The sequence below is a fragment of the Temnothorax nylanderi genome, unplaced genomic scaffold (assembly GCF_030848795.1).
Source record: "Temnothorax nylanderi isolate EJ_2023f unplaced genomic scaffold, tnyl_v1.0 TNYL_tig0037_pilon, whole genome shotgun sequence".
Taxonomy (NCBI): domain Eukaryota; kingdom Metazoa; phylum Arthropoda; class Insecta; order Hymenoptera; family Formicidae; genus Temnothorax; species Temnothorax nylanderi.
Genome location: NW_027249099.1, coordinates 578387 through 605929, shown reverse-complemented (window position 1 = coordinate 605929; position 27543 = coordinate 578387). Strand labels below are relative to the sequence as shown.

General features: G+C 39.9%; 7 protein-coding genes and 1 long non-coding RNA gene across 10 annotated transcripts in view; 4 read left to right on the top strand and 4 right to left on the bottom strand.

Annotated features, from left to right (window-relative positions):
- Orb2 (cytoplasmic polyadenylation element-binding protein orb2) overlaps positions 1–6112 on the bottom strand; it is a 141706-nt gene extending 135594 nt beyond the window's left edge. The window contains exon 1 of the mRNA XM_071703853.1: positions 3443–6112. Coding sequence (XP_071559954.1) covers positions 3443–4519 — 1077 coding nt within the window. The 5' untranslated portion in view covers positions 4520–6112. The remainder of the gene's footprint in view (positions 1–3442) is intronic.
- Positions 6113–6252: 140 nt separating this feature from the next.
- LOC139771246 (uncharacterized) lies at positions 6253–7800 on the top strand. The gene is made up of 2 exons (XR_011717889.1): positions 6253–6326; positions 7602–7800. It is a non-coding gene; the product is annotated as an uncharacterized lncRNA (long non-coding RNA).
- Positions 7801–9414: 1614 nt separating this feature from the next.
- Positions 9415–10944, top strand: Vps60 (vacuolar protein sorting 60). Its single transcript, XM_071703873.1, has 4 exons — positions 9415–9645; positions 9858–10175; positions 10260–10487; positions 10580–10944. The coding sequence occupies exons 1-4, from the start codon at positions 9577–9579 to the stop codon at positions 10628–10630; spliced, it is 666 nt and encodes a 221-aa protein (XP_071559974.1). The 5' UTR covers positions 9415–9576; the 3' UTR covers positions 10631–10944.
- Positions 10519–13725, bottom strand: LOC139771237 (tubulin epsilon chain). Its single transcript, XM_071703866.1, has 9 exons — positions 13248–13725; positions 12900–13132; positions 12696–12811; positions 12432–12620; positions 12068–12319; positions 11858–12004; positions 11604–11753; positions 11354–11528; positions 10519–11163 (listed from the first exon to the last, which is right to left on the bottom strand). The coding sequence occupies exons 1-9, from the start codon at positions 13270–13272 to the stop codon at positions 11017–11019; spliced, it is 1434 nt and encodes a 477-aa protein (XP_071559967.1). The 5' UTR covers positions 13273–13725; the 3' UTR covers positions 10519–11016.
- A 123-nt stretch (positions 13726–13848) lies between these two features.
- Nemp (Nuclear envelope integral membrane protein) lies at positions 13849–17250 on the top strand. 2 transcript variants are annotated; one of them, XM_071703872.1, is made up of 8 exons: positions 13849–14059; positions 14590–14702; positions 14781–15003; positions 15084–15250; positions 15330–15539; positions 15606–15724; positions 16532–16693; positions 16775–17250. In XM_071703872.1, the coding sequence occupies exons 1-8, from the start codon at positions 13969–13971 to the stop codon at positions 16893–16895; spliced, it is 1206 nt and encodes a 401-aa protein (XP_071559973.1). In that variant the 5' UTR covers positions 13849–13968; the 3' UTR covers positions 16896–17250. The 2 variants fall into 2 exon arrangements, with proteins under 2 accessions (XP_071559973.1, XP_071559972.1); XM_071703871.1 differs by having other exon boundaries at positions 13850–14059; positions 15606–15730.
- LOC139771241 (uncharacterized) lies at positions 17232–19126 on the bottom strand. The gene is made up of 2 exons (XM_071703874.1): positions 18599–19126; positions 17232–18186 (listed from the first exon to the last, which is right to left on the bottom strand). Exons 1-2 carry the CDS (start codon positions 18699–18701, stop codon positions 17654–17656), a joined length of 636 nt encoding a protein of 211 aa, XP_071559975.1. The 5' UTR covers positions 18702–19126; the 3' UTR covers positions 17232–17653.
- Positions 19127–19964: 838 nt separating this feature from the next.
- LOC139771232 (probable glutamate receptor) lies at positions 19965–27478 on the top strand. Of its 2 annotated transcripts, none has more exons than XM_071703859.1 (11): positions 19965–22746; positions 22853–22953; positions 23151–23234; positions 23604–23912; positions 24234–24340; positions 25448–25618; positions 25921–26153; positions 26284–26498; positions 26767–27023; positions 27111–27189; positions 27262–27478. In XM_071703859.1, the coding sequence occupies exons 1-11, from the start codon at positions 22554–22556 to the stop codon at positions 27439–27441; spliced, it is 1929 nt and encodes a 642-aa protein (XP_071559960.1). In that variant the 5' UTR covers positions 19965–22553; the 3' UTR covers positions 27442–27478. The 2 variants fall into 2 exon arrangements, with proteins under 2 accessions (XP_071559960.1, XP_071559959.1); XM_071703858.1 differs by having other exon boundaries at positions 23601–23912.
- On the bottom strand, positions 24526–25592 carry LOC139771287 (uncharacterized). The gene is made up of 3 exons (XM_071703949.1): positions 25458–25592; positions 25109–25237; positions 24526–24817 (listed from the first exon to the last, which is right to left on the bottom strand). The coding sequence occupies exons 2-3, from the start codon at positions 25162–25164 to the stop codon at positions 24526–24528; spliced, it is 348 nt and encodes a 115-aa protein (XP_071560050.1). The 5' UTR covers positions 25165–25237; positions 25458–25592.
- Positions 27479–27543: the final 65 nt, after the last annotated feature.

The following is a 27543-nucleotide window of genomic DNA, read 5'->3' as shown; positions in this document are numbered from 1 at the left end:
AAGATCGACGAAAGAACGATGATGGGTTTTTCTCATTCTCATATTTTCTTCCATTAATATCTTTTATTATCGGCTTTTACTATCAACGTATGTACCGTTTCATACGTTAGTATCAATCGCTATATTTTGGATAACGTAATGTGAATTTAACCATAATAAATAAAAGGGATTGTATATTTCATAAAAACCGAATGAACGTCCCAATTATATTTTCCTTTACGCGTTTTCAAGATATTCAAAAGTAAAAAAAATAAAGAAATTTTTTTTAAAGAAGAGATATAAATTTTAAATAAAATTTTACACGCGCAACTCTTGCGTAATATTTTTTTCAAGTTCGTAGCGTCTTCTAAAAAGTTGACAGGATAAAATTACACTTTAGCAATTAAAATTAAGAAAAGAACCGTCGAGGAACGTAGACTGTGTATCGTAATTTCTACTGGAGGTATAAGTATTTAATTGAATCGGTATACGGATCATATTCACGACTTGTTTGTGTACGAGCTAATTGTTCTCGGCGACGTACAGTCAATTCAATGATGTTAAGGCTGCTGATATCGATAAACCGACGCGACGTCTTGCACTGCACGCGGCGCGGCGCGGCGCTCACCTGTTCGTTCCTTGGAACACAGTCGTGTGATGTGACCGATATAAATCTGACGAAATGCCGAATTTTTGTATACCGGCCAAGAAAGAAAAAAGAAAATATCGAGACAATAACTTGTCTGTCAATATCAAATAATAAAAATAGAATAGTAATCCAAAATTACATGGACCGTCTTTAAATTAAACTTGATCAATACGCAATATTTTTAAGATACTTTATATCAGCGGAGACATCTCGGAATTTCTTTAGTTTAAAAATTTATGCTACACTTCTTAACATATTTATAACGTGATACTATACCGACGATATTTTACTATCGTAAATAGAACGCGTCTTCGTACCGTAGTCGTTTTTTTTCTCACAATTTTATACAATAGGCACTATTATTTGGCATGATTAAGAAATCGCGGTGGGAAGGAAAACGGTATATAAATATATAAATGTTGAAACAAGGTATGCGCGGAGATGATAGCTGAACGACAGCATGACGACATCCGCCATTTCTCTCGGATAGTATGCAGATCTATTTTCGAGTGGTGGTTAAAATAGCTGAGCTTAAACTTCTGCTAGACACTGTCGGAGTTACCACGTCGGTAAGGAATTAGGTCAGACTTGAACGACAAAATAAGTATCAGCGGAGTAGTTTCAGATAGCGCAGATAGATAACAAAAAATGAGTAAAATCGATTATTAATGGCAACCTTGATAACTCTTATCTACATGGAAAAAGCAGTTGTCCCGAAATAACGTCTTAAGGGGTGATGGTCATGTATTTTTAAGAATATTCGTGTCTTTTTTCCATACACACACACGCGCGTCTATTATTACGACCTATATATATTTTTATAATAAAAATTTTTTTAAATAATAAATAGGTATTTTTATCTTTCAATATTTGCCCAAAGTGCCACAGAAATATAAAATTATATTTCATGAAATATACACCTACAACATATATATACCTATTTAGTAAATGTACGATCCTCAAAGAGAGATAATTTTTAAATAATTTTATAAAGATACCTAGTGAACTAATTTCAACTCTCTTTATCCAACCGTCCATTTCGCTATTCATAAAATTATTACGGAAAATTATTAATACCTCGAATGGAAGAGATCTGTCACAAAGGGCGCAATAAATAAAAGTGATAATGATAATATAAATGGATTTTATCCAATAAGAATATAATATCAACAGTATTACGCAGTAATCCCGTATTAAATTTACTTAAATTAAGCTTCATAGTCGTGCAAAACCAGGATAATATAAATGAGATTATTTATTCATTTGCTAACTGCACCGCAAAAAAATATACGTATATAACGCTAGCTTTAAGATCAATATCGTGTTAAATCTCTGATACGTCATTGTACGCCGGACGTGAAAATGGAGCGAAGGTGTGGAAAAATATATAATCGAGGAAAACGCTGACCCGTATTTTCGCCCGCGCGCCATTCATTCCATTATCTCTATTCCTCTTCTATTTCTATATATATTCGCGCCGCTATTCAGCGACGGCACATGTGCGGAACGTACTTAACGTGCTACGGAGATTACGCCGAAAAGTGAAAGACTCCCGGAACACTTTCGACATATGTATACTTCGACCTGCGAGCTTCCTCAGCGCCTCGCGATACGTGAGGTATCGTTATCACGCGGGTAGATATGCGAAACGCCGCGCGGCGAGAGATAACCCGGATTTCACCGCGTAAAATTCCCGCGTGGACGGAAAACGCGCTCCACCGACGACACGGCCGGCGCGGCGGTATAACCGTGGCTCGCCTCGTACGTTTACGACCTAAGTCCGCTGCAACATTATCGCGCCGTTAAAAACGACGGTGTCACGTCGGACGGCCGTACGACTACCGAAACGGCCGTTGTATCGGCTAAATTTAAATGCGTGAAGTCTCTCTCTCTCTCTCTCTCTCTCTCTTTCTCTCTCATTCTCGGGGAGTAGTTGCATAACCCGAGGTGGCACGAGTAACGCGTGCGGTGCGGCACCGTGGCGTACCGAAAGAACGCGAAACTGCGGAAGTCGGAGCATAGCGCGCGCCTTCCACGACGGCCTACGAGACCGCATGATTGCCGGCGCAGTTTTACAAGCGAGTACCCTTGGCTATACTACCTGCTTCAACCCGCGATCGATAACGCGATGCCACTCGGCTGTGAAAAAAAGTCGAGGCAACGAGTCCCCGTGCCATCGGTGCCCGCGAGTCGAGTAAAACAACAAACGGCGGTCGTCCCGAGTCCCCTTCTTTTACCCGTGATCTGTGCAACCAATCGACGCGAATAGCATGCGGAGAAGAGAACACAATCTAGCTGGCTGACAGCATGTGTGATCAGCACGTCGCTAATAGCGTCAAATTTTTATACGGATTTTTAAACGAATTACTAATTTACTCGATAATAATAATATCATCAGCGACGTTGATTTTTTAGCTTATCCATTAACCAACTAGAGACAGTTGATTTTTCACGCGAACAAGGGAAAATCGATTAGTTAAAAATCTCTTTCTGGCACTCAACCAGATGGAGTTATTCTTCTTTACAAAAGAGCTTCATTCTAACGGCGCGGGCGTAAAGTGAGTCATTCCCGAGATAAATAAATCGAAGCGTTCAATACGGCAGTGTTCCAATTCGCTTGTTCGGAACTCGAGGATTGATTTTAAAATGGCAAAAATCAGATATCCCATAAATTAAATTACATTTCAACTCCCGCATTAATTTCCTAAAGTTCGTAGAAAAGTGGGTTAAATCAGCATAACTAACCACGCGAGCTGAGCTCCCTAAACTTCACGCAGAGTGAAGACATAGTTTTAAGACTTGCGAGAGACTCACCTGCTGAAACGGCGGCATCTGCAGCAGGTCCCTCTCCTCGGCGGCGGTTACCTCGAAGGTCGGTGCCGGTTGGGGTGGATATATGTTACCCTTGCCGGGGTACGAGGTGCTCCGACGAAACTTGACCGGGCTGATGCAGGAGGGATGCGCCGCCGCCGGGCCCGGATGGCCCGGGAACGTTGGACTTGGCTTGCGGCCTTGCAGACCGGCCGCCGCAACCGCTGCGGCGGCGTGCAAGGACGAGTGCAGCGGCGGTAAGTTGGGCACGGATCTGCCACGGTTCCACGGAGATAGGCCCGGACTGGCGACCGCGGCGGCAGCCGCTTGCGGGCCCGCGCCCCACTGCTGCGGGGCCTGCGGTCCGCCCGACCACGCGGCGTATCCTTTGCCGGGCAGATAGACGCTCGGGTGCGACGTCGGCGGAGGTTGTTGTTGCTGCTGTTGGTGCTGTTGCTGTTGCTGTTGTTGTTGCTGCTGTTGCTGTTGCGCGGACGACACTTGCAGACCGCCGTGTCTGGTACCGGTGGGCGCACCCACGTTACCGTGCTGCTGCTGTTGCTGCTGCGGAAAGTTATGACTGGCCGTGATAGCTCGTCGGGTACCGGTCGAAACCGCGGCGCCGCCGGTGCTGGCGAACAGGCCCGCGGGCCCACCAGCCGGGAAATTCTGAAAGGCGGCGATCGAGCCGTTGACCGGTAACGCGCTGTGCAGACCGCCGTCGTCCGGTGCGGACCAAAGGCTGGGCACGCGGCCACTGGGATCGGCGAAACCCTGCAGAGCTGAGGTCGTGATGTCCTTCTCCGTCGACGAGGGCGTCGTCGGGGTGATGGCGATGCCCTCCGCCTCGATCACGTCCTTCGACTTGTCCTGCCCAGCCACGGTGTCGAGGGCGCCGCTCGGCGAGAGCGGTGCGGGCTTGCCAGCGGCTTGCTTCTCGATCAGCAGATCGTCCTGCATCGTGGATGTCGTTATGGTGACGGCGGCGCTGGAGTTTCTGCTGCTGCTGTTGCTCGTGATCGCGCTAGGTTTCGGGCTGGTCAGGGTACTCGAGAAGAGGCTCGCGCTGTAATCCCCCATAAATCACCGCGGAGCTTACGTTCGCGGAGCGTCTTCGCGACGTTGACGACCGTCACGATAACCGGCACCTCCAGCTAGGCCCTTTCGGAAACTTCCTCCTTCTCTCCACTCGTCTCCCACGGGCCTCGTTACTCGCGGCTCGGGGGTGTCGTTGTCGTCGAACGCGAGGACCGCGCGTGTCCTCCACGTAGGGTAACTCGCCGTCGTAACTCGAACTCTCGTCCGGCACGAGCTTGCGGGACAAACTATCGATCCACGCGTAAAAACACCCACGGAGAGAGACTCCGGAAACCAAAAGACCGCGCGGTGATCCTCCTCGTCGCGTATCCTCCTCTTCGTCTTCTCTTGGCAATATCTTCCTTTTGCTGTTCTCTGTTTTCTTTTACTTCTTTTCTCTCTTCACTGGTTTCCCACCTTCTATTTTCACGCCTAGGTCTATTTTTCTCGGGAGCCCCAGGCGTATGTATAATCTCGTTCTCCCTCGTCTTCCTCGTCCCCCGATCGCCTCACTTCCGATCGCGCACTTCTTTTCCTCGAGACGTTTCTCTAGATCCAACTGACGCCGCGTCGCCCCGGTACGATTCGGCAGCGACCCTGTCTCCGTGGCATCCTCTTGGCTGTCGGGGAGCCAAGCTCACTCGGCGACGCGCGTTGCCATCGTCGTCGCGGCGCTCCTACGCGAAGCGCTGCTCGTTGCGAAGCTTGCTCCTGGCTGCCTCCCCCGCGTTCGATCGTCCACTCGCTCGGCCCGAATATCGCTCTCGCTCGCCGTGTGCGCGTCTCGTTCCGCGGGCTATCCCCTGGCGAACATAATTTCGATCCACTCGGCGGGGATACACACCGCTGGACCACTTGGAATCCTCCCAAATACGCAGCGCAGCGCGCGCGACCTTTCGCTCGCCACTATCACACACACGCGACTACGGTACGAGGTCGCTCCGCGGATCGTATCGCGGATGCGGAGGCGGAGGCGGAGGCGGAGGCGGAGGCGCTGGAGCACGGGAAGAAGGCGGGAGGGAAGAACGTGTGTAGCGTATACCGCGATACGTTTCACCACCCCACGGTCCGACGAAGCGGAACGACTCGCGTCCTTCGCGTGGCGATCGCGAGCGACTCCGCGACTCCGGCTGTCACGCTGAACCCGCTGATATCCCCCAGCGGCGGCGGCGAGCGAGGGAGGGTGGCTGGTCTCGAGGACGACGATAGGCAGGATTCCCCGCGGGAAGCGCACTCGCGGGACCGACAGTCGTGCGCTACTCCCCCGACGACGCGACGTGTCGCCGTCGCCGATCGCCAATTGTTCCGCGTATCGGCGCCGCGGCGTATCGTCTGTCGCGCGCGCGCGATCGATCGATCGCCGATAAGCTCCGTTTTACGTACGTGAGGTACGCTCACGCGGCGCGGACGAACGTGGACGTGGAGCTCGCCGATGTGGTTTATTGCACGCTCGCGCGCAATACACACACACGCGCGCGCGCGCACGCACCGCGATCCTCGGCGTGGACTCTGTGGCGAAACGCGAACGCGTGCCCGCGCCCGAGAGGAGCGTAGCGCACGGGGTATATCAGGTCAGGGTTACTACCACCGCACCGCGCTCGCGGACCTGCGACGTGTCTCTCCACCCGGACGACAATCGGAGCGGAACGGAACGGAGCGGATTCGCACACTGCGGTAATCGCGCGCGGCGCGGCGACCCGAGGGGGCCACTCTTCCACACCTCCGCCGACGATTCCCGCCTACACGCGGTATCGTGCACCACCTCTGACCGCACACGTACGTCGGTCTCTTCTCCCACCTCCTCTACGAGGTACGACGGTTTAGCGCTGCCTCCTCCCGGTCGCCTCGCATGTTTTCCCCATTTTCCCTCGACGGTCACTTGTGGTCTCACCGTCGTCTGGTCTCTGCGTTTTCCTCCGTCACGCGTACGCCCTCGCACCTCCGTCGACCGCGCTCGAGCTCGAACGGAACGGAAGAGCGAGAGAGAAGGGCTGGTGGAGGTGCAAGGAGAAGGAGAAGGAGGAAGAGGAGGAGGAGGAGGCCCGGAAAACTCCAGCCAGCAGAGCGCGTTTCGACAACGCGACTTTCTGGTCTCTCCTCTGCTGTTGCTGCTCCTGCTGCTGCTGCTGCTGCTGCCGCTGCTGTTGGTGCTGCTTCTGCTGATGCTTCTGCTGCTGCTGTTGCGTCGTCGTCGTCGTCGTGTATGCCTCTCGCGCGCGCGCGCGCCGCAGCGGTGCGATTCGTGCGTCGTGCCGACTTTTGGAGCACTGCGGCCGCGCCGCGGGTCGGGGCATGCCACAGCCCGTTCGGATATAAGTATCGTCGATGCGTGCAGCGCGTGAAGCCGTGCGCACTCGGCGATCTTCGTCCGGCAGCCAGTCGTGCCGTGTACGTCTCCGCCGTACTCCGACGACGCTGATCGTCCTCCTCCTCGTGGTAGTCGTCGTCGTCGTCGTCGTCGTCGTCGTCGTCGTCGACGTCGTCGTCGTCGCCGCCGCTCACGCAGGCGCCCTGACGTCGACGTCGCCACCGCCATCGCGGCCGCACCGGAACCACCACCGCGACGCCTGTCTCCCTCCACAACCGCGTCCACCCTCTTTGCAACCCTCTAGTTATACAGGGTGTCCTGAAATCATTCAATGTTGCTTCAGCTGCGGACTCTATGATAAAAAAATTGGAGCAACGTGATTTAATATTGAAAATTGATGGATTTTTTTATGAATTAATCTTACGGGAGTTGTATAAAAGAGGGATGTAATTGTGATTTCAAATGATTTCAAATAACACAATCGAATAGAAATAGGGAAGAGAAATAGCGAAATAACGTTTTATAATAAAATTTCTTCTTATTATTAAGCGACTGATAGAATACTAGCTATTGAATGATAATAGTTTCAAAAATGTCCAAAATACTGGATGCATGCAAAAGAAATTTGAAATTATGTAAAGAAATTATACAAGCGTTTCAAATTCATTTTGAAAAGATAAAGGCCTTTTTTCTTCCTTTTTGCCTTTCAAAATATATAAATAATCGATAAATAGAAACCTCTTTTTCTAATTAATATTCGAACTATGCTTCTTGCAGAAATCGAATTCAAGATCTTATCAAGATACTCAAGAAAATAAGATAGTAAAGATTAAAGGCAAAACGATAAATAAAAAGTGATAATCTTTCGCAAAGTTCTCGGCAAGGAAAAATCGGATCGGTATTCCTTGTAGATTCTAAGGGGAAAAGATCGCCGATAGAATCAGACATTTTTCTCAATAAAGTTCCTGTAATCCTCCGTATGGAATTCCTTAACTTTACCTTCAAGTTCTAACGGAATCTTCTTCAATTTTATTCTGGAAGTTAGGATAAGAGCTTTCAAGGGAGGATTTTCGCAAGAAGGGTATTGCTGTATAGAAGAAAACACGGATTCCTCTCACGCGGATAGCGAGTGGCCGCCTTATATACCTTCGAGGACTCGAACCTTTCCCAACAACGATCGACGCAAGCGTCGCGAGGCGGCCGCGGCAGCGGCGGCTTGATAAGCGGCAGCGCTCGATAAGAGCCGAGGGAGCCGGTTTCGGTTTACGTACCGACGGAACAGAGACCGACAACGAGAGAGAGGGCGGGAAGGGGGGAGAGGAAGGAAAGAGAGAGAGAGAGAGATGAAGCGCGCGAGGTGCAGTCTCCGCTGTACGGGCCGTACGGGGGATTAGAGGCGGGCGCGTAAATAAAAATATCACGACGGGGGCGATTTATAGCGGTGGATAACGAGGAGATCGCGCGCGCATGCGCGCTCGCGTCCGCAATTACGCGCGGAATCTCGCGTGCCTTCGCGCGCGGCGCACGGGGCACGGGGCACGGGGCACGGGGTACCGTCTTGCGAGGGGGGAAAAGGCGCGACGCGCTGCCTCCGTCGGAGGCTGGACCGTAAATCTCTCGTGATTAGCCGCGGGATGCGAATTACTGGCCGCCGACGGCGCGGAGACGCGCGCGCGGCCTACATTGTTCATAAACGCGCGTTCCCGCGCTTCGACTTGCGTAACGAGAAATGGAACGCTTTCAGCCGCGACGCAGGCGACGCGCGGCGTTTCCGCCGAGCGGAACGAGGAGCAATCTAATCGTTTTGATGAATTCTTTCTTGACATCACCGATAACGAGACGGCGATAAGGCCTCGGAGAATTAATTTCCTCGAGATTGGCGCGTTTGTGTGAACTTCTTTCCTTTTTCTTTTTCTTCTGCGTGCACCGCGCATTTAGCTGATTAGATTCGTATTTATGTAAGGACGCGAATGCGCAATCGCGTTTATCTAACTTTGTAAAAATACGATAGAAATGGTATAAACGGAAAAATGGAACTAAAGGAAATTCTGAGTAATTGGAAGTAGAATTTAACTCTAGGTAGAATTAAAGGCAATAATTCTTTAGGACGGAATTAATTGTATTTTCTAAAAGCTGTACGCGAGTTTCGATCGAAATTCGAGCTTTTGCGACAAACGAACGTAAGAAAACGAGAGAAGTTAACCGAAAGTTAATCAAAAAGTGCAAAAGCGTCCGACGAAATTTCATTACCTTGCGCGAGTGAGGATACCGGTTTTCGTATTCCCCTCGTTTTCGAATACTCCGCCACGAGGAAATATCGTCTTCGAATAGACATTACTTCTCCATAATCATTCAGAAACAGTCGTGACGTTGCAGTCGGCCGAATGTCCAGACTTTTTTGGGAGTTTTCGGGACGGACGACGGAGACGTGTCTCAAGATGGACATACCGCAGCTACCGCGAGCCGGGATTTGAAACGAGTCTCTGCGAAGACCAGCGAAGATGGCCGAGATTGGCCGAGATTCTGCAGAGCCAGCAGAGCGCCGACTCCCGCCGTACCTTGCGAGCGTCTACGGTGACGTCACTGACGTCAGTTGCTCCAGTCTAAAGTCACGCCGCTCGTCATGTCGCGCACTCGTCTCGTTCGTCTGCATCATTGCGGCTAATCAGACTTAATCAGATCTGACGTTTCGGCAAACGGAGGAAAATATACGGAGAATCGTCTCATCGTGTGCGCTTAGTCAATTTGCAAAATGAACAGGCTCTTCGGACGTGGTAAACCCAAGGAACCGCCACCAAGCATCACGGACTGCATCGCCGGGGTAAGGAAGAACGAATCTATTGTCGTCAGGAGATAACAATCGCTCTCTGTTGTTTTACCGCATTATTGCGCCGTTCCCAGTATTCGTACTGTATTTAAAAAATTCGCGTGACTTTATATCGAGGCATGACGCGTCGTAGACAGCCAGGCGTTTTTATAATTTTTCGAGGCGATTGGGACCCGTTTGGTAAACGTGCGACGTTCTTTATCAAGGTTGACAGTAGGGCGGACACTGCGGAAAAGAAGATAGCCAGGCTGGATGCGGAATTAAAGAAGTACAAGGATCAAATGGTTAAGATGAGGGATGGACCGGCCAAGAACGCGGTCAAGTCCAAGGCGCTGCGTGTGTTGAAGCAGCGGAAGATGTACGAGTCCCAAGTAGATAATCTGCGCCAGCAAGCGTTCAACATGGAGCAAGCAAATTACGCCACTCAGACATTAAAAGACACCCAGGCAACTGTAGTTGCTATGAAAGATGGTGTCAAGCAAATGCAAAAGGAATTCAAAAATATCAACATTGATCAAATCGAGGTGAGTTGGAAATAATCTATTATAACGCAAGCTTTGATCAAACTTTTGATTTGACGTTATATGTATCGCTGTTGTTGCAAACAGGACATCCAAGATGATTTGGCAGATATGTTGGAACAAGCTGACGAGGTGCAAGAAGCAATGGGTCGCAGCTATGGAGTGCCAGAAATTGATGAGGACGAGCTGGCGGCGGAACTGGAGGCTCTCGGCGATGACCTCGCTTTGGATGAGGATACCAGCTACTTAGACGACGCTATAAAAGCACCTAGTGCACCAGATAAAGAACCTGGAGCAAATTCTGTCAAGAACAAGGTCGTTATTTTAATAAGAATACGCGTATATGTAATTTATACTGAAAATTATTTATACTTCTGACAGAAAACGTTTTTTAAATATGTTTACAGGATGGTGTTCCAGTGGATGAGTTTGGCTTGCCACAAATACCTGCTAGCTAAATTTAAAAATACATGCGAAATACATACAAAATCTGTAGATAAGACAAATGTAAGCTTAAGAATATTCGCATGCATGCCCAAAGACATACAATCTTTTAAAAACAAGGCACACAGCTTTTCTAACCGACACTCGTGCGATATAAATAATGATCTAACAATGTTTTATTAATATCATTTGCGCAAAGATGTTTAGTTTAGTTCCATATTAATAGATTTTTGTTACTGTTTCCAAAGTCACTATTTTTATTAAATTAGTACTATGTTGTACATATATATTAATAAATTAATAAATATTGATTATAAATATAGAGAAATTTTTTGTTACATATATATAAATGTTATAAGATACATTTAGGTTCCATCTTCAAGTTCTTTTTACAAATTAATTAAATTACTTGCAATCTAGAAATATTCGTCTCTTCCATATTTTGTATTTCTTCATAACATTCACATAAACTAAGAATATTCTCTTTGCTTTCAATAAAATGTGTTTCTTCAAATCCATGTATTTGTGTATAGTGATGGACATGTGCCTAAAATGCAATTTGCAATTTATAATAAAATGCATATTTTATAATCGTGCAATCTTCAAATTTATATTAAAAAATAATTTTTGTATGTTTATTTAGTCACAGATTTTAAGAACAAGAGGACTAACGATTTCAGGGAATAAAAAATCATATTCTTGCTCCTTAAAAAATAGGAAGTTACATTAAATTGTACCTTTTTCTTATACAGTTTAGAAAACTCTTGGATTATATCTTTAAATAATGAAGACATGGCAGATGAATTAAGAAGACACAGTAATGACGATGAATGTCCTGCAGGGGGAACGGAACATAATCCTATTTTCATACAATCCCTACTCCACGAAGTAAACTTTGACTTGTTTTGAAACCTACAAAAATGACATAATATAAAATAAATATACACTGCTACATATTTATTAAAAAAAAAAAAATAGATTGTATACCTTTCAATGTTTCGCTTTATATTAGTTAAGGTAGTATTTCCCCTTGCAATATGTGCTGCAGCAAGAATGACAGAAGTAGATTGAAGTGGATCTAATCTAATTAATTGATTATTTCGGGACCATGCGTTCGTGAATACTTCATCCTGCAATCTTAAACATTAAATTAATATTTTACTGTTTTTTTTTTAATTTCAGCTTCAAAGTCTTAATTTCAAAATTTAAGAAAAAAGAAAAGAAAAAGGAAATTAATATACTTTGCTTCTTGCGTGGTGCACATATTTGGGGCAGATAAAGTCACAGGGCTGATACTGCTGAATATGTAATGTAATTTCGGATAAGGTACTAGATTCGTAGCCACTTCATTCATGTCCATATTTAAGCTTCCTGGAAACCTGGATCCACTAAAACAAATTGCTGTCTTGACAGTGTTTAAATCTTGTATCACAGATCCCAGATTCAATTACCTGGTCAAGTGCAAGAGCATATTGACGACGATACTGTTCATGTCTTGAAACGGTCTACACGAGGCATTATATTTTACTTGACCTGCGTTATCTCGTTTATTTATCTGAGCATTACATATATCTAAGAGAGCTTTGTTCTCAATGGGAAGCACGCATGTGGCGTGTTCCACAAGTTCTTGAGTTGCCAGTAAGGTGTTGTAAGGGGCAGTTATGGTGTCTTGTGTATTTGCTGGATACACACACGATACAATTCTAAAATATCGATGATACATAATCTTCAATCTTTGTGCCTTCAAGTTATGTCTCAGATGTTTTAAGATTCAATTAATTTAATCAACATTTGTATATATTAGTTAAAGAGTACCTTTCTACATGAGGGTAATTATCTTTTAACAGTTTCAAGGTTGCTGTTCCTAATCCAGAACCAGTACCACCCCCCAAAGAATGCATCAATAAGAACCCGTGAAGTCGATCACATTTTTCAACTACGTGTCTTACACTTTCCTCCAAACGATCGTGATACTCGTTACCGTGAACATGATATCCTACTGCCCTAGAAATCAAATTATTATCCCGAGAATTTCTACAGTACTATATGAAATATAAACGTTGCTTTTTCACAAACTACCAATTGTTTCCAGATCCTGGGTAATTCGTTACGATACATGTTTGATCGAATAACTGGCGCAGTGGACCTTGCTTAAACCTAGATACAATGCTATCCTCCATATCAACTAAGACAGCCTGCTTCAGGAAATTATTGCGTTAAATATTTGAAAATTTTCATTATTATGTCACAGAGTTTTGAGAAATTAAACGGAGGTGTACACACCCTAGCTTTAACTTTAGCCGCGTTTAAATCAGCTACATCTTGAAAATGTAATCTACATTTATTATCTGGGACATGAAAAAAGCTGGAAAACGCATCAGAAAGATCGCCGATGTGCTTGACGTGATCTCGTTGCACCTTGAGCAGATTTACGCCGCCGGTGGCAGTTTGAATGCCGTATTCGTGCAAGGTTAAAGGCCAGAAAGCTGATCCTATTTGATTTCCACATTGTCCAACTGAGATGTTAAAAAAAAGAGAGAAAGAATGAAGAGAACAATTCGTTTTTCAGGTCCACACCGCCTTCAGTTCATACTTGACAAGATCATTTGGACATCGGTTGCACGCATTTACCTTGCACTGTAACAAATTGGCTCATTATCGTATCCCGAATCTAGACCGTAGAATCTAGATTCTAGAAATCTAGACCGTCAATATTATATCATTCGTTATTAGAATTTCCACGATGAAAATTATCTCCTGCCACGACCATTTGTCACGTTTGAGATCCTACATCTGATTTTTCTTTATTTCATCAGTTGCACCCTTATGTCACGCTTTCTACCATGGAATGACATAAATATGTACATTTGGGATTTGATAGAAGGGAGAAAGAGGAAAAGGAGAAGCAAGGAGAAGAATAAAGAGTTGGTCAGTCCTGAAAAGAACAGATGTCTTTATCGTAAATACATCATCTGTTTATAGGTTCTGTTCTTTGTAGCTGCACTGTTATACTTCTTGCACTTAAAATGAGACAGGCATATATAAATCAGACAGTTGGTGAGAGAAAGAAGAAAGACGGAAGGTACAAAGAGTTCAGCTACAAAGATAAACATAACCTGCGTAGTGCGTAGTGCGAGTGCGTTTGCAACATCTCGATTCGCGAGATCTCGCAATGGTCGAATGTCGATGTCGATGGGTCGAACGATCGATTCGCCGCATCCGCATTTCTCTCGCCGTCTCGCCTCTCGCTGATCGCTGATGATTAACGTTCAAATCTTTGGTCGGCAGCTGACCGGTGCCGGCAGCATGCGGTGATCGTGAATGCGAAAAGAAATCTTGTCGAACTGGGAGAATGGATAACGCAGTCGGACTGGCGAAATGGACTCTCCTGTGTCTCTGTTTGTTTCGATGCGCGTACGCGCGTCGCATTCTCGAGGAACCAAGTAAGCTAACCTCTAACGTCGTCCGAAAGATAAATCGGCCTTCTGATAATCCTGTTATCAGAAATTATGAAATTGAGAAGGGCAGCAATAATGCCATTGTCGAGACAATTGGCCGCGAGATAACATGTTATCGATAGACAATATATATAGACATATGTCATTGTGAAAATGCTCCGAGCAGAATGCACGAAAACCGTGCATTCTGCTCGGAGCTATTCGATCGAGGCTATTCGATTTTGTTATTAAAATATACTTAACATTTAACATTTGACAATTGTATTTTGTCACTTGATCTGCACTTTATTATTATGCGATGTTATATGTATGTTGCTAAAATATTTTTTTATTGCCAAGTTATTTATTCAAATCATTCAAATTCTTTTGTAATTTACAAATACAGTCGATAGAGAGCCGAAAGTTACAATCCTTTTCTGAAGATAGTAGACTAATTTATGATTGTATAAATATTTATTTGTTATATCCTAGTTGCGATATATTTTGATATATGTGTATTTTATTTAATGTTTCAGGAATGCACTTTCTGAATGCCGGTGACAGTGTACAAAATAATAATCCTGGTCTGAAAACGTATTGTCATAATGCTACATCAAAGTACTTAACGCATATGTGGAGGACTATGACTGTAAGAAGTTCTCAGGATGACCTGTATGCATATAAAAAATTGTTTATATGTTTATGATATAAACTTTTAATACTATAGATGCACCTGAATATCAATTCCGACTCCTATGTTTTATACGACGGCAAAACGCCTGATGAGATTCACCAAAAGTACGATGAAAATGATAAATCGTGGAGTCTCAATCTGTTTGATACAGGAAAACATAGGCAATTTAAGATTAATCCATTTGAAAATACATGCATAGGCGTTTATGTAGATTCTCCCAGTGAATCTGGCTATATAATTACTCTGGAAGAAACACGTAAGCAATTCTGAATTTAGATTTAAGATTACTCCATTTTGTGTGTTAAGAATCGGCGATACATCATTTTTCATCATCAGGTGTTAATGTTTGGAGACTGACAATGATGGTAATGGGTATCGTAGTTTTCTGGTGTGCCAAGATATTAAGTCGGAATTCATTATTTTATTATGCTTGTGGCATAATATTTGGAGTTACTTTATCTGTAACAATTTTAATATACATGGCTGGAAAATTGATACCACGGGTAGCTATTTTAATGTAATAATACTCGACTCTAACATGATTCTTGATAAAGATATCTTACATATATTTCTATTATTAAGGGAAAAGCTATGTACGTAATATTTGCCGCATCGATGAGTCTTTATATTGCTAAAACGTTATGGGAAAACATGCAACTAATTGTAATGCAATATAGAGAATGGGCGATGTGGTATGTTCTTGTTACATCTCTGATTAGTTTTGTAATTTGTTACCGTTTCGGTCCAGTTACCAATGCGAGAACGAAACAAATAATACAATGGTTTTTGCAGGTAAGCTATATTATACAATTTTCTTTTTTAATTTGTTATTATAAATGATTTTCTATGTTCGTATAGCTCGTAGGATTGGCGCTGGTTTATTTTAGCAGTCACTTCCATGAAGCAGCCTTTTCATGTTGCGTTGTACTTATACTTTTTTATAATTTTCCGAAAGCAGCACTTGAGCGAGCAAAGAGGTATTGGTAAGCATCGATAAGACGTATAGCGTTATTGCTGTTTTATAACAAGCTATAATTACGTGCTGCACAGAACCATAATTATGTGAAAATTGATTATTTTTCAGATTAATTGTTTGAATAAACTTCAAATCCATTCTGCACGCACATATAATTGCACATATTCTTCTTCCATTTATATTGGTTTTCTCTTTTAGTAGCTTTATGCGTTTGTAATGATTTTGTAGATATTTAATATTATTTGAATCTATAATAAGTTGTATGTGTTGCTAATGCTTAAATATATTAAATCACCTACCAGCATAATACACAACTTTATCTTAAGCACAATGCACTGTATATTATATCTACAGTCTTTATTTACTAATTTTTACTCGATATTATATATATTTTTCTTAAGCTTAGTATATGTTCAAATAATTTTTGAGTAATTTTTATAAAATGTATAATGTATTCATTGAGCAGTTGTATTTTCAGTTTTTGCAATAAAATGCCTTGTATTCTTTTAGGTTGCGTTTCATGCTTATTAAATCTTATTTAGAACTAGTATTATAAACTTTGCAAGTATATAAGAAGTAAAAGCGCATTATTAACTTGTCAGATATCTAATAATCTTTACCTATTATTGGACATTTTTGGTTTGGGCTTCGGACATTTTTCAAATATGCAATAACAAATTACTTATGTATCAAGTACGAGTGTACTTATCTGTATATAAAGGTTTTTTATATATTTTTTGAAATTACTTTTAACCACGAAAACACGAAATGTAATACACCGCTTTTTCTTTCCCTTTTTTTAAATGAGGCGAAACGTGTTTCCGGAAAAGCGGAAATTGTTAAATGAAGATCAATATCACCAAGAAGGAATACGGCAAACTAGGAGAGCTTTAAAAGATCTACAGAATTATTGCTCCAGTCCAGAATGCAATCCTTGGAAGACAGTTTTAAAACTGAAAGATCCGATAAGGTTACAGCTTGTGTAAATTTAATATTACAATATGCGACCAGCAAAGCGTCGAAATTAGCAATATTGATATGAATTTTTTAGATTTGCGAAATTTATGGAAGGAGAGTGCCATTTATCGGAAGATGAAATCGACGAACACGAAGAAGAAGTTTCAAAAATTCTAGAGAAAGATGAATACACAGATGATGATGATTCTTTCTGAATACAAACGCTTAAATAAAAATTTAGTATCATGAAATTTATGTTTACTTATACTTTCTAATGACAGTTTAAGTCTTGATAACAATATATATTTATTTTTTGTTTGTGAGAGTTAATAAACATATTTTTCATCTAAAGAGACTGTGAAGTAGGTATTTAAAACAATAGTGTAAATTGTTTGCTTATATCTTTGCTCAAATATGTTACTATATGACGGATTCCGTAGAAATATGTATATATAGGTATTTATGAAATAATTTTTTTGTGTGAACGACGTATCGCATGTATTAGTAATGTAATGTTCTTCTGGTTATATAAGAGAATGCATAAAAAGAAATAAAGTTTTTACAATTCAATTATTTTATTGTTTATTTTTATCACTTAGCATTCTTCTTAGCGTGTACTAGAATTTTTTGAAGAGACATAATCTGTTGTAACATTATTCGTAATTGAAGATGTGACAAAATATGAATTGTATAAATATTTATATATTTTTAGATTTGTTAAATTATTTAAACAACTCATACTTTGTTTACATTAATTTTGCATAACAATTTTTAGCGCCTTAACAGACTTGTTAATTCTTTTCTTTTATACATATTTGTTAATTTTTAAAATATTACATTGCTAAAGAAAATTTAATACCGGCAGTATTTTGAACTGTAAAAAGCTGTTATAAAGAAAAAGTTCAAAACATATTTTTATAAATTAATACGTTTTTTTCTAACTTTGCAGTTTTTAAAAGTGGGAAATGAAATTTTATTTCGGGACATATCCACTTATTTGTAAGATTGAATAAACTAAGTTGAACACTTTGATCATTGCACTGATTTGTGGGGGTAAGAGACCAGTTTTGTCGAGTGTATTCAACGTCGTGTGCAGTCCTGGTAGGAATACGTATCTGAAGAATTGTGAAGCTAGCTCAAACCCTTGTCTTATTAATGCACGGGTACCTGACTCAATTGTTTGGAAGGTGTAGCACACTACGGTTTTGGCCGTTTCAATTGGATGTAGTATAGCGTTCGGGATCAAATTGAGGGATAACTTTTCTACTTTGGGGCACACATCTTGTCCAGTCAGTGCGCCATATATGAATTTTATCCCGTCTACAATTGTAGATATAATACAATTGTCCAACCCAAGTAGCTTTAATGCCGTATCTATCGGGTTTGTAACACTTGTAATTGATGACAATGGTGACAACAAACTGGCAAATCTTCTATGCCTCGAGAGAAATCTCTCGAGAGGTAGATCTGTTTTTCGTGCAAGGTCGAATTTGTAATCTCCATTATCTAAAAAAAGTTACATAATAAAAAGATTATTGTATTATTGTAATTATTGTAATATAAACATTAATTTCTATTATTTATGTATTATTTATAAATTAATTATATATTTATATTTTATTTACACAAGACGAATACTACTTATATCGGAATATTATTTCAAATAATTATTCTTTCTCCGATTATATGGATATCTTATTAATTTATTTAAAAAAAAACATATAGAAGAATAATAACAAATTATTGTTTAAAAATAATGTCTGGCCGTACACAATTTGTAAATGGAAAAATTTTATTTATCTCATAGCGCGTTATTTAATATTACAATTTTGTAAAATGTGATTTTATTGAAAGTCAAAACACTTTTAAAAAACGCTAACATATAATTATGTTATTAACACATTATTATAAGACTTACTTCTTAATTCTCCTGCAGTCAAGTCGTTACTTTCCTCATGTCCGTATGTCCGGCAGGCTCCGTACACCACAGCCAGACAGAGAATGAGAAACGGTATCCTCATTTTGTAAATAATAGGCCTTAGGTCAGAAGTAGCGAAATTTGTCGTTGATTTCGACCGGCGTTTTTTATTTCGTTTCTTGCCTTGTCGAAACTTTTTGGAGACAGCCACTTTGCGGAGCTTCGTCGCGCCTTTTTATCGTTATCCTTTGGCAAAAATCTTTGGCAGAAATAATTAGTCTAATGCAATCTTTTGACAACCTGACATTCTAGTCGTCTTAATTGATTCCGTGTGCGATAATAGTTGCAAATGATGTTCGGAGCGGACGCTGCGATATTTTAAATTGCGTCGAACTCGCTAATTGCGTCTACTTGCTAATTGCGTCCGATCGCTCGCGTTCGTGTCAAGTTTTATTTTGTTCTACCTTTTATATTCGATATATCAAAAAGTTTCCTTTATTTTATTTCAACAATAATAAAATATCTAATAAGTATACAAGCACCCGCGCAAGTTTGCATCGAACTAGGTTGCTTGGAAGGCAGCATTTGTAGAACTAATGATAACAAACGATTTTTCACGGACAGCACTGACGCATACCGCATTTATGTATAATAAGGCCTGTTATCGATGCTAATTTCACATGGAAAAACGTTCTCGATGTCCACAATGACATTTACGGTTTACTTACTTTCTTTTTATTATCGCTATTTTGACGTGATGTAATACAATACTTAGGTTTCCGGGTTTTTCTTTATGAAACAAAATGACATGTTGTTTCGTGAAGATATCCCAAAACTAGATATAACTTAAAATACTAAATATTAATAAATTATTGCTTCTACACGTGCGCAAATAAAATAAATTGTCAAGTGGTTTCGCGATTCTTTAGAAAAGGACAGTTTCTGTTCTTCTGGCTTTCTTTTGCTGACTTCCGTTTTTCAGTTTTCTGTTGCTGAATTAATGTAATTCCTTAAGTTAACTCAGTAAATAATTAAGAAATTGAAATAATTAATTCATATATATACATATCTTGTGCATTTTATAAGATTAAATTTATGCTTTATTAGATCGTTATAATTGACATCACCAAACAAATAATCGAATAACATAATCAGATTTATTAAAAAATTAGAAAATTTTCTTTTGTACTTTTCAATATTAGACGCACATTTTACATTAATTTTTACGTTATCTAAAACAAATTTTAATATATCGCGGAGTCTTGTTACATATGTCTTGTATTATATTGTATGTCGAAATCTTGTATCGTATTACATAACTGATACATATTTAATATATATTTACTATATTACGTAACTAATATATATTTAAATATTTCTTATAGAATTTTGCTTTTGATAAAACATCGTAACAGAATTTACGATAAGAAATTTTACGTTAAGTAAGAATTGTTACAATCGTTGTTACGTCATTTACAATCAAAGTTAGGGAAAAAAGGATTTCAAAAGTGTCCATTAATTAACCAGCGTGCAGTTGAATTCCCATGGGACGATAGAGTGTATCGTACACGGCAAACGCATTCCGTATATTTTCATTACATTATTTATACATTGGTTTAATGAAAGTTGATCGGGTGGCAATAGTGCGAGTATGGTAGTCAGGAGCGCACGCATATCATTGTCGTTCGATTCGGTATTTTCTGCTATGGCTGTAAATGAGAAAAATTTCTTAGTTGCAAGTCTCAACGTAAAATTTTACTTTGTTAAAGTTGGTTGCATAAGCCTTTTAATTCATAAATGTTGTAATAGTATTAAATATAATTCCAAGCAAGTCAACAATCTATTACTATAATTAATAATTAAAAGTTAGGAAAAGTTAAAATTTTCAGTAAATTTATGATAACAGAGGCTGTGTCGCTTTTTAAATATTGTGAGTCTGTATTTTCACAGAAAAATGTTCTCTAAAAAGTACATGTTTGCATAAGCAATGGCTGCACTTTATGAAAAAAGAAATAATATCTTCTCTTCATTATCTCTTATACTATTCAGTTTTTTGCTGAATAGTAATAGAGAATTCAGTTGATTACATATATAATTAAGTATATATTATGTTTGTATGTGTGAATACTTACGACTAGCCTGTGACATTATTATTAGAGCGAAAAATGTGAGAACAGCATAGATAAGTTTTCGTAACATGATGCTTCCTGAGCACGCCGAGAGAAGGACTGACATTTTCTCTCGTACAGTATTCTTATATATGCTATACAATTGGCCTATAAATGTATACATTATATATGTAAGTTAAAGTCCTTACGGAAAATTAATTGTTGCGGACGAGTCATAGATCTTACTTACGATAGTAGCACTTACCGTTATCGCTTTTGCTTCTCGTTACAGAAATTCCTGTAAAAATGGTGGTAGAATTGCACTTGAATGATTCACGCGCCAGTGTCTTGCACAAATATAACTAGAGATATGTGACACTAAAGTTAATAGTAATTAGATAAGAGGCAAACTTATATATTGATAAGTTTTATAGTTAGTTGTGCACACATCGTCAATTAAATATCTTAATTTACTGGAACCCAATAAAAATTTATGATCTTTCTTTTATTTTCTGGAACAAATGTCGTAAAAACGTCGCCAAATGTCACCTTGAAAGTAGGCAAAACATTCTTGGTGATGATTCACATATACAAGCTGAGAAATTGTTTTTTATTATTGCGCACCTTGTACGTGCGTGATATTCTTAGAGCACTCTGGTAGTTTTAAAATTTAATTTGTAAAATATTAAAAATTAGAAATTAAAAATTTATAAATTTATAAAATTAAAATTAGAACGTTTTTAACTGTATTTCTAAACTTGTAAACATTATTATATATTTATTTATTATTGAATATAATTGTGTTAATGTGCATAAATATCGCTTACTCTACATAAAAAAAACTTTACTGACTTTACTTCTTGCTGATTAGATCAAATATATCGAATCATGTTAGTTGCTTTTTGATTGAAAGTTTCGTGTTGGTAGAACAAATGAATAATCCTGATAATCTCTTACATAATCTTTAGTCTCAATTATGTTTCCATAACTTAAACATTAGTCATGGTTTTCATTCATAGAAATTATTATAATGGACTATTATTTAGATCAGATTCCGTTGCATGATTATCAAACTACGAATTACCTGATCGATATTGCTTCGTACGGAAATTTCCAATAAACAAATCGGTCGTTCAATTTGTATTAATCCGCGAAGTTCGCAAATCAAGTTTGCTCAGATTGCCAAACGATATTCCACTCAAAGTGACCGATATACAGACAATTGTTTGAATAGTGGCATGGTTCGGTTTGCACAAACCAGTGAGCAAATGCACGCAAAGAGAGCAAATGCATAATTTATTCGGACTCGTGGAATCGATGTGCGTATCAGTCGATCGCGTTTGCTTAGGGCTTCGGGAATGGCTTCGTTCTTGGCTTCTTGGTGAATTATCCGTCACGCATAAGCACAGTCGTGCGATCCTTTGCGCCACGTGCCACGTCCGAATCAGTTTGATCCTCGTAATCATTTGTATCCGCGTAATTGTTACAAATTATTACGGATTTCGAATATACAGAAAGGTTTTTGCCGACCCAATGGAATTGCGATCGGGCACGCGATCGGTGCGCGAATGACACTTTATTATATGTTCTAACACAACATCAGATCAATTGTAGTGCAGCAGGAATAACTACTGATATGCATGCACTCTTATCTGACATTTAAACTAAATGACTATCTTCTTCGCCGCAGTCGGTACGATACGAAGGAAACGCAGTGCGAGTGCAACCGCAAAATGTATCGGATCCGGGATCGTTGTGTATCATACTCGATCTACCGAGCTGACTCGTGAAATCGATCGGATCTGTCGATGATCGTCGATTTGCGCTGAGCAGTCGCAAGACGAAGAATGTTTTGCAAGCCCGACCTATGCTTGATCCTAGGTCTGATTGTCCTCGTATGGACGACATTCGATCTCGCGTCGTGTCAACTGATCAGGCCGGTTTACGTGTATGAGGGCCTGATCAAAGGTATCCGTGACTTCTTCAATAACACGTGTATCATACTTCTGCACAACACTCCGAATCCTATTGAGACGCAGGGTGAGAACAATGCGAAGGCAGAATATTGCGAATATTCGATCGATTGAAATAATGATCTGGCACGCAATCAATTGTTCGTATATATTAAAAACTCACGCTTTTACAGGACTCACGGAGAGCGAAGGCTTGATGGTTCTTCAGAAATACCTGAGCATGACTCATCACATACGCACCACCTTCATGGATTTTCATATGTTCAGCACACGAGTGAGCGTTTAGAGAGAAAAGGGATTTGTCCTTTTTTCGTAATCAGTATTATCTAATTGTTGAAAACATCAAAGCGAAGTGTTCTTTTGTATAGCAAAGCGCTACGTAATGAATAGCAGGATTATTTTTGTCACATAAATGCATTAAATGATTCATTTATCTCTGGCCAAAGGAAGAAGAGATTTGATTGCTTGCAGGTCGGGCAAACTTATTTTCACATCAAGAGACCTTTGTTCGTCCTGCTAAACGACTATGAAGATACAAGGGATGGCTTTGCGCATGTAATTATCTTACAAAAGTTTTAAAAACGCTATTAATGAGACTTAAATTCGTTATTCGATTATTGCAGTAATATTAGAAAATTACTTTACTATTGCGCACAAAAATATAAGAAAAATTTTTTCCTCTCTAAATTTTTATCATAATAAATATATGTAAATCAAATAAATTTTATGCAATACAAGTTTTATTTCCGTGCATTTTCAAAATTTTAAAATGTCGAAGAAAAATGTTCAAGTTTTGAAAAACTTCCTTTTTCATCGCGAAATATATACTGCTCTTTTTCGTTATCGTTTTCTCGTAAAGCAAAGTCTGGAAAGTTTTCAAGTGGAAACGAGCAACATGAATGTTTATTTGCTAAAATGTAGCAGATTTCAACGTGGATCACGATGGCTTATCCCACTTGGCTGGTATTCTTCAGTAACGAGACAAAATTCGCGGACTTTTTCTTCGAGATTTACGTGCCGTTTGATTGTAAGTTCATGGTGGCTCAGAGTAGCGCCAACGTAACCGACACAGAGATCATCACTGAAGTTTATCAAGTTGACAAACGGAAAGAACTGAGATCCATGCAGTTCGGTATATGGGACGTAAGGAATGGTCTGAAGGGCCCTACGCGTGGCCTATTTTTAAGAAGGAACAATCTTTTCGGCCAGAATATACGCGTTGCGTCGGTCCAGGTAAGGTTGCTTATCCTATTTTCCGCAAGAGATTCGATTATATCGATGAAACACGCAATTAGCCAGTCATTGAAAAAAAAAAATAACAATTATAATAATATTTAAATTAATGATAATTAGTGGAATAGGTTATTAACAATAAACTTTTATGATCTTTCCTACTTTTGTATCACGCATGACGTAACGGTGCTTTAAAAAGTATTAATTACTTATCACCTTGCATTCTTTTATTAATCTTTTTTTAAAAATAAAAAGTTCATTATATCGATCCTTGAGGGAGCTTGATATTCGCTTCGGCATAATATTTTTATGCGCACATAGGACCCTCCTATCAGTATATTTCATCGTAATGAACGGAATGAGATAACAGGAATCAGTGGTTTTTTCGGGCAAGTGATACTGCTATTACAGGAAGCATTGAATTGCACGTAAGTGTACTATTAGATGAAAACTGTATTGTGTTTGTGAGAGAAGTTATTATATTATATAAAATTACGCTCTGTAGATACGATTATATTATATAGCAATTTTCAAATAGAAATATATAATTCATTGAATCTATGACAAGTTAATAATTGCCGTAATATATTATATTGCAACTTCTCATGTTACGTCACTTTTCGCCCGGCTTTTTTGACGTGGCTTTATCGGCTTGATCGGGTTTCTTTTGCTTATCATCATCTTTCTCTGCTGCTTTATCATTTTCCTTTGCTATTTTATTCTTTTTCTCTTCTTTAAGTTGCTTTTGCTTTTCTTTCAGCTCTTTCAATTGTCTCGCGGTCTCTTTTCGGAAATATTCTTCCTCGCTAGCCGCCGCTTTTTCCTCGAAGATCTCCCTCTTTCGGCCATCGCCGCTTCTTCGACGTCTTTCCGAATACGTTCTTGGATTACACGATGGATAAAACCTAATTATACCATAGGATTCATTGAAAAATATTAAAGTTCTCTCTCGTAAAAAAAGCATAGTATTTAGTGTAAGGAATTATCGATTTTGAATTAGCGTAACTTATGCGACAAATAAAATAAAACATACTAGATATCTATATAAGTTATCTAACAAATAATAACTATATATAATAATGGCTTAAATTGATATTTAAATAGATAAGATATAATTATTTCTCTTTCTACGTTATTTAAACACTCATTACCAAGTTCGATAAAAATTATGACATAAATATTTTTAAAAAGGTTACGTCGTTATTCTGATCCTTTTCAAATTGATCCATTTTGCAGTAAAATTGCGTAGCATGACGTTATCATTGCTCCTTCATCCTGTATCCTTCTTCCTCCCTCTTATTCTGGAATTGCTGCAACGGCTATTGCTGTTCGGAAAGAGTTATCGATAATTTTGACATAATTTTCTAATTATTTAATTTCGAACTTGACAGCTTTCGCTGAAGTTTCGCTGTGAAGTTTCTTCGGAAAAAGCATACAATTGTTATCGGAAACTAACTGATTACTCCTTTCTGATACAGACTGCGACAAAATTGTTGACTGTAAAATAATTGATTTTATTTTTAAATGTGCTGCAGATTCACTTACAAGGAGGCTGAATCGTGGGGTATGTGTCTATCAAGCGGCTCGTGTACGGGTGCAATTGGGATGTTAATAAACAACGACGTCGACTTCGCGGCGACGGAGTTCATGATGACCTCGGATAGATTAGATGCCATCAGTTTTACAACGCCCATTTACACGACCAAGTAGTATACTTCTTCTTCACAAATTCTGAACGACGAGACATCTAAGTCTAACAGAACGACATTTTAGCGACAAGTTTGAGATGTCCAATGCCTAAGTTTAAAATACTCTGTATCTAGCAAGTACCAGAATGCGCGAATCATTAAAATTTGTGCAAAATTAATAGGATATTTAAGGGAAACGTATTAAATTTTACTGTCTAGACGTTAGATCTTGTCGAGTCCATTAAAAACTAATATACTCATGAGTTTACGAACCGAATAACGTAACTGAAATTTATTATTTACGTTCCCTTTGTTTTAAGATGTCGTGCGTATATTAAAAGGCCTGCTACGTCTGACCTCAAATGGGATGCTTACACGGCACCATTCTCCGCGAACATCTGGGGCAGCATCGGTTTTTTCATCGTACTTACAAGCGGATTGATCGTGTTCATTCAGAGACTATTTGCATTCGCGTCCCCGTATCTTAAAAATGACGACCGTTCGAGATTTACAGAAAATTTGTTTTTCGTCCTAGGAGCGTTTTGCGGTCAAGGTAACTTCGACTTCTACGAATGATTCCCTCCCTCCCCCCTCCCCTCGAGTATTGCGCTTCTCTTGTAGTTCAGTATAATTTTTTTCAAATATACGACTGCTATCTTTCTCATGAAAAATGGTATCATCAGGTATGGCACAATCGACGCTGGACCCCGTGAGAATGGTGCATTTCGTAATTCACCTTTCGGCCGTCGTGATACTAGCCGCGTATTCCGCTGCCTTAATTAGTTTCCTTGCTGTTAAAACGTTCATCATGCCCTTCACGACAATGGACGGCCTTCTGAAAGATGGGACCTATCGTTTCGGCGTGGTCCGTGATTCGGCCGACTATAGTTTCTTCAAGGTGCCTAAAATAATCCTCAGATTATCTTTGCCATGAAATCTCAGGGAGGAAGCATATTGTATATTTGAAGTAAAATGCCTAATTTCTCATTAATTAAATATATTTTCTATTAATATAAGGATATAAATGATGTACTTTAATTTATACGTTCTTATTTCGATTTTTTTTAAAAACAAGCTAGTATCTTTTTTATTCATTTTTCATAAAAATCATATTTACGGAAAGCTTCATGTACGATACTATATTTGTGATGATTTTATTACGACAGAATACATCAGATAAAATAATGAGTGTACTGTTCGATGAATTATTAATGAAAGAGACTGATTTGCCGAGTAATTACTTGGACGGGCTGAAACACGTTTGCAAGGAGGACAAATACGCTTTTATGACACTAGATAATATGGCAGCATTGTTGCAACAGAAAGTCGATTGCAAATTGGAACCATTGGATGTTATCACGCAGACCACCATAGCGATGGCTCTGCAACCAAATAGCCCGTACCGTGGTATCATTAACGCAAAGTACGTGCGAACGTTTTTTCTTTATTAACGCAAATTAAGATGATTGAGTGTTGCTCTGATAAAAAATTTCCATTTTATTTGTTGCAGTATTCTTCTGCTAAGGGATAGCGGGATCCTGCAGCGTTTGCTGGAAACACAATGGTCGGTCCAGCTAAGTGAAGGGAGTGTACGTGCGCTCGTAAATTTCGCGAATTATCGACCAACAGGCAGAGATTGATACGCTTGTCTCTGATTACAGGTGAAATCATCGTGGAAATCGGTCGAGATCGGCGACATAATACCTCTGTTGCTCCTCATAATCGCCGCGTTGCTCATTAGCTTTTTTGTCTGCGCTATGGAGCGCGTTATCTTCAACAGTTTTTCCAAACGAGTCAAGCTAAGAATGAATAACCCACAACTGAATATGTTACATCGTTAGAATGTTATATTTTGTTTAATAAAATTTGACAAACATACAGTCGTCTAAAACTATAATGTTTCTACATCTTTCATTTTTTGCCGATTTAAATCAAAGTAACTC

What these genes read in the sequence shown, in the direction of transcription:
- Vps60 (XM_071703873.1), top strand. Translation starts at nt 9,577, where the DNA reads ATGAACAGGCTCTTCGGACGTGGTAAACCCAAGGAACCGCCACCAAGC. An exon ending in TCACGGACTGCATCGCCGGG is followed by an intron (nt 9,646 to 9,857) that starts GTAAGGAAGAAC and finishes TTCTTTATCAAG; the next exon opens with GTTGACAGTAGGGCGGACAC. An exon ending in CAAATTCTGTCAAGAACAAG is followed by an intron (nt 10,488 to 10,579) that starts GTCGTTATTTTA and finishes ATATGTTTACAG; the next exon opens with GATGGTGTTCCAGTGGATGA.
- LOC139771237 (XM_071703866.1), bottom strand. Translation starts at nt 13,272, where the DNA reads ATGAGCCAATTTGTTACAGTGCAAG. An exon ending in CCAATTTGTTACAGTGCAAG is followed by an intron (nt 13,133 to 13,247) that starts GTAAATGCGTGC and finishes TTAACATCTCAG; the next exon opens with TTGGACAATGTGGAAATCAA. An exon ending in CTAAACTGTATAAGAAAAAG is followed by an intron (nt 11,164 to 11,353) that starts GTACAATTTAAT and finishes ATTGCATTTTAG; the next exon opens with GCACATGTCCATCACTATAC.
- Nemp (XM_071703871.1), top strand. Translation starts at nt 13,969, where the DNA reads ATGGATAACGCAGTCGGACTGGCGAAATGGACTCTCCTGTGTCTCTGT. An exon ending in CTGGAAAATTGATACCACGG is followed by an intron (nt 15,251 to 15,329) that starts GTAGCTATTTTA and finishes TCTATTATTAAG; the next exon opens with GGAAAAGCTATGTACGTAAT. An exon ending in AAACTGAAAGATCCGATAAG is followed by an intron (nt 16,694 to 16,774) that starts GTTACAGCTTGT and finishes TGAATTTTTTAG; the next exon opens with ATTTGCGAAATTTATGGAAG.
- LOC139771241 (XM_071703874.1), bottom strand. Translation starts at nt 18,701, where the DNA reads ATGAGGATACCGTTTCTCATTCTCTGTCTGGCTGTGGTGTACGGAGCC. An exon ending in GACTGCAGGAGAATTAAGAA is followed by an intron (nt 18,187 to 18,598) that starts GTAAGTCTTATA and finishes AACTTTTTTTAG; the next exon opens with ATAATGGAGATTACAAATTC.
- LOC139771232 (XM_071703858.1), top strand. Translation starts at nt 22,554, where the DNA reads ATGTTTTGCAAGCCCGACCTATGCTTGATCCTAGGTCTGATTGTCCTC. An exon ending in AGGAGCGTTTTGCGGTCAAG is followed by an intron (nt 26,154 to 26,283) that starts GTAACTTCGACT and finishes TGGTATCATCAG; the next exon opens with GTATGGCACAATCGACGCTG. An exon ending in CCGACTATAGTTTCTTCAAG is followed by an intron (nt 26,499 to 26,766) that starts GTGCCTAAAATA and finishes TTATTACGACAG; the next exon opens with AATACATCAGATAAAATAAT.
- LOC139771287 (XM_071703949.1), bottom strand. Translation starts at nt 25,164, where the DNA reads ATGCTACGCAATTTTACTGCAAAATGGATCAATTTGAAAAGGATCAGA. An exon ending in AAAAGGATCAGAATAACGAC is followed by an intron (nt 24,818 to 25,108) that starts GTAACCTTTTTA and finishes TGGTATAATTAG; the next exon opens with GTTTTATCCATCGTGTAATC.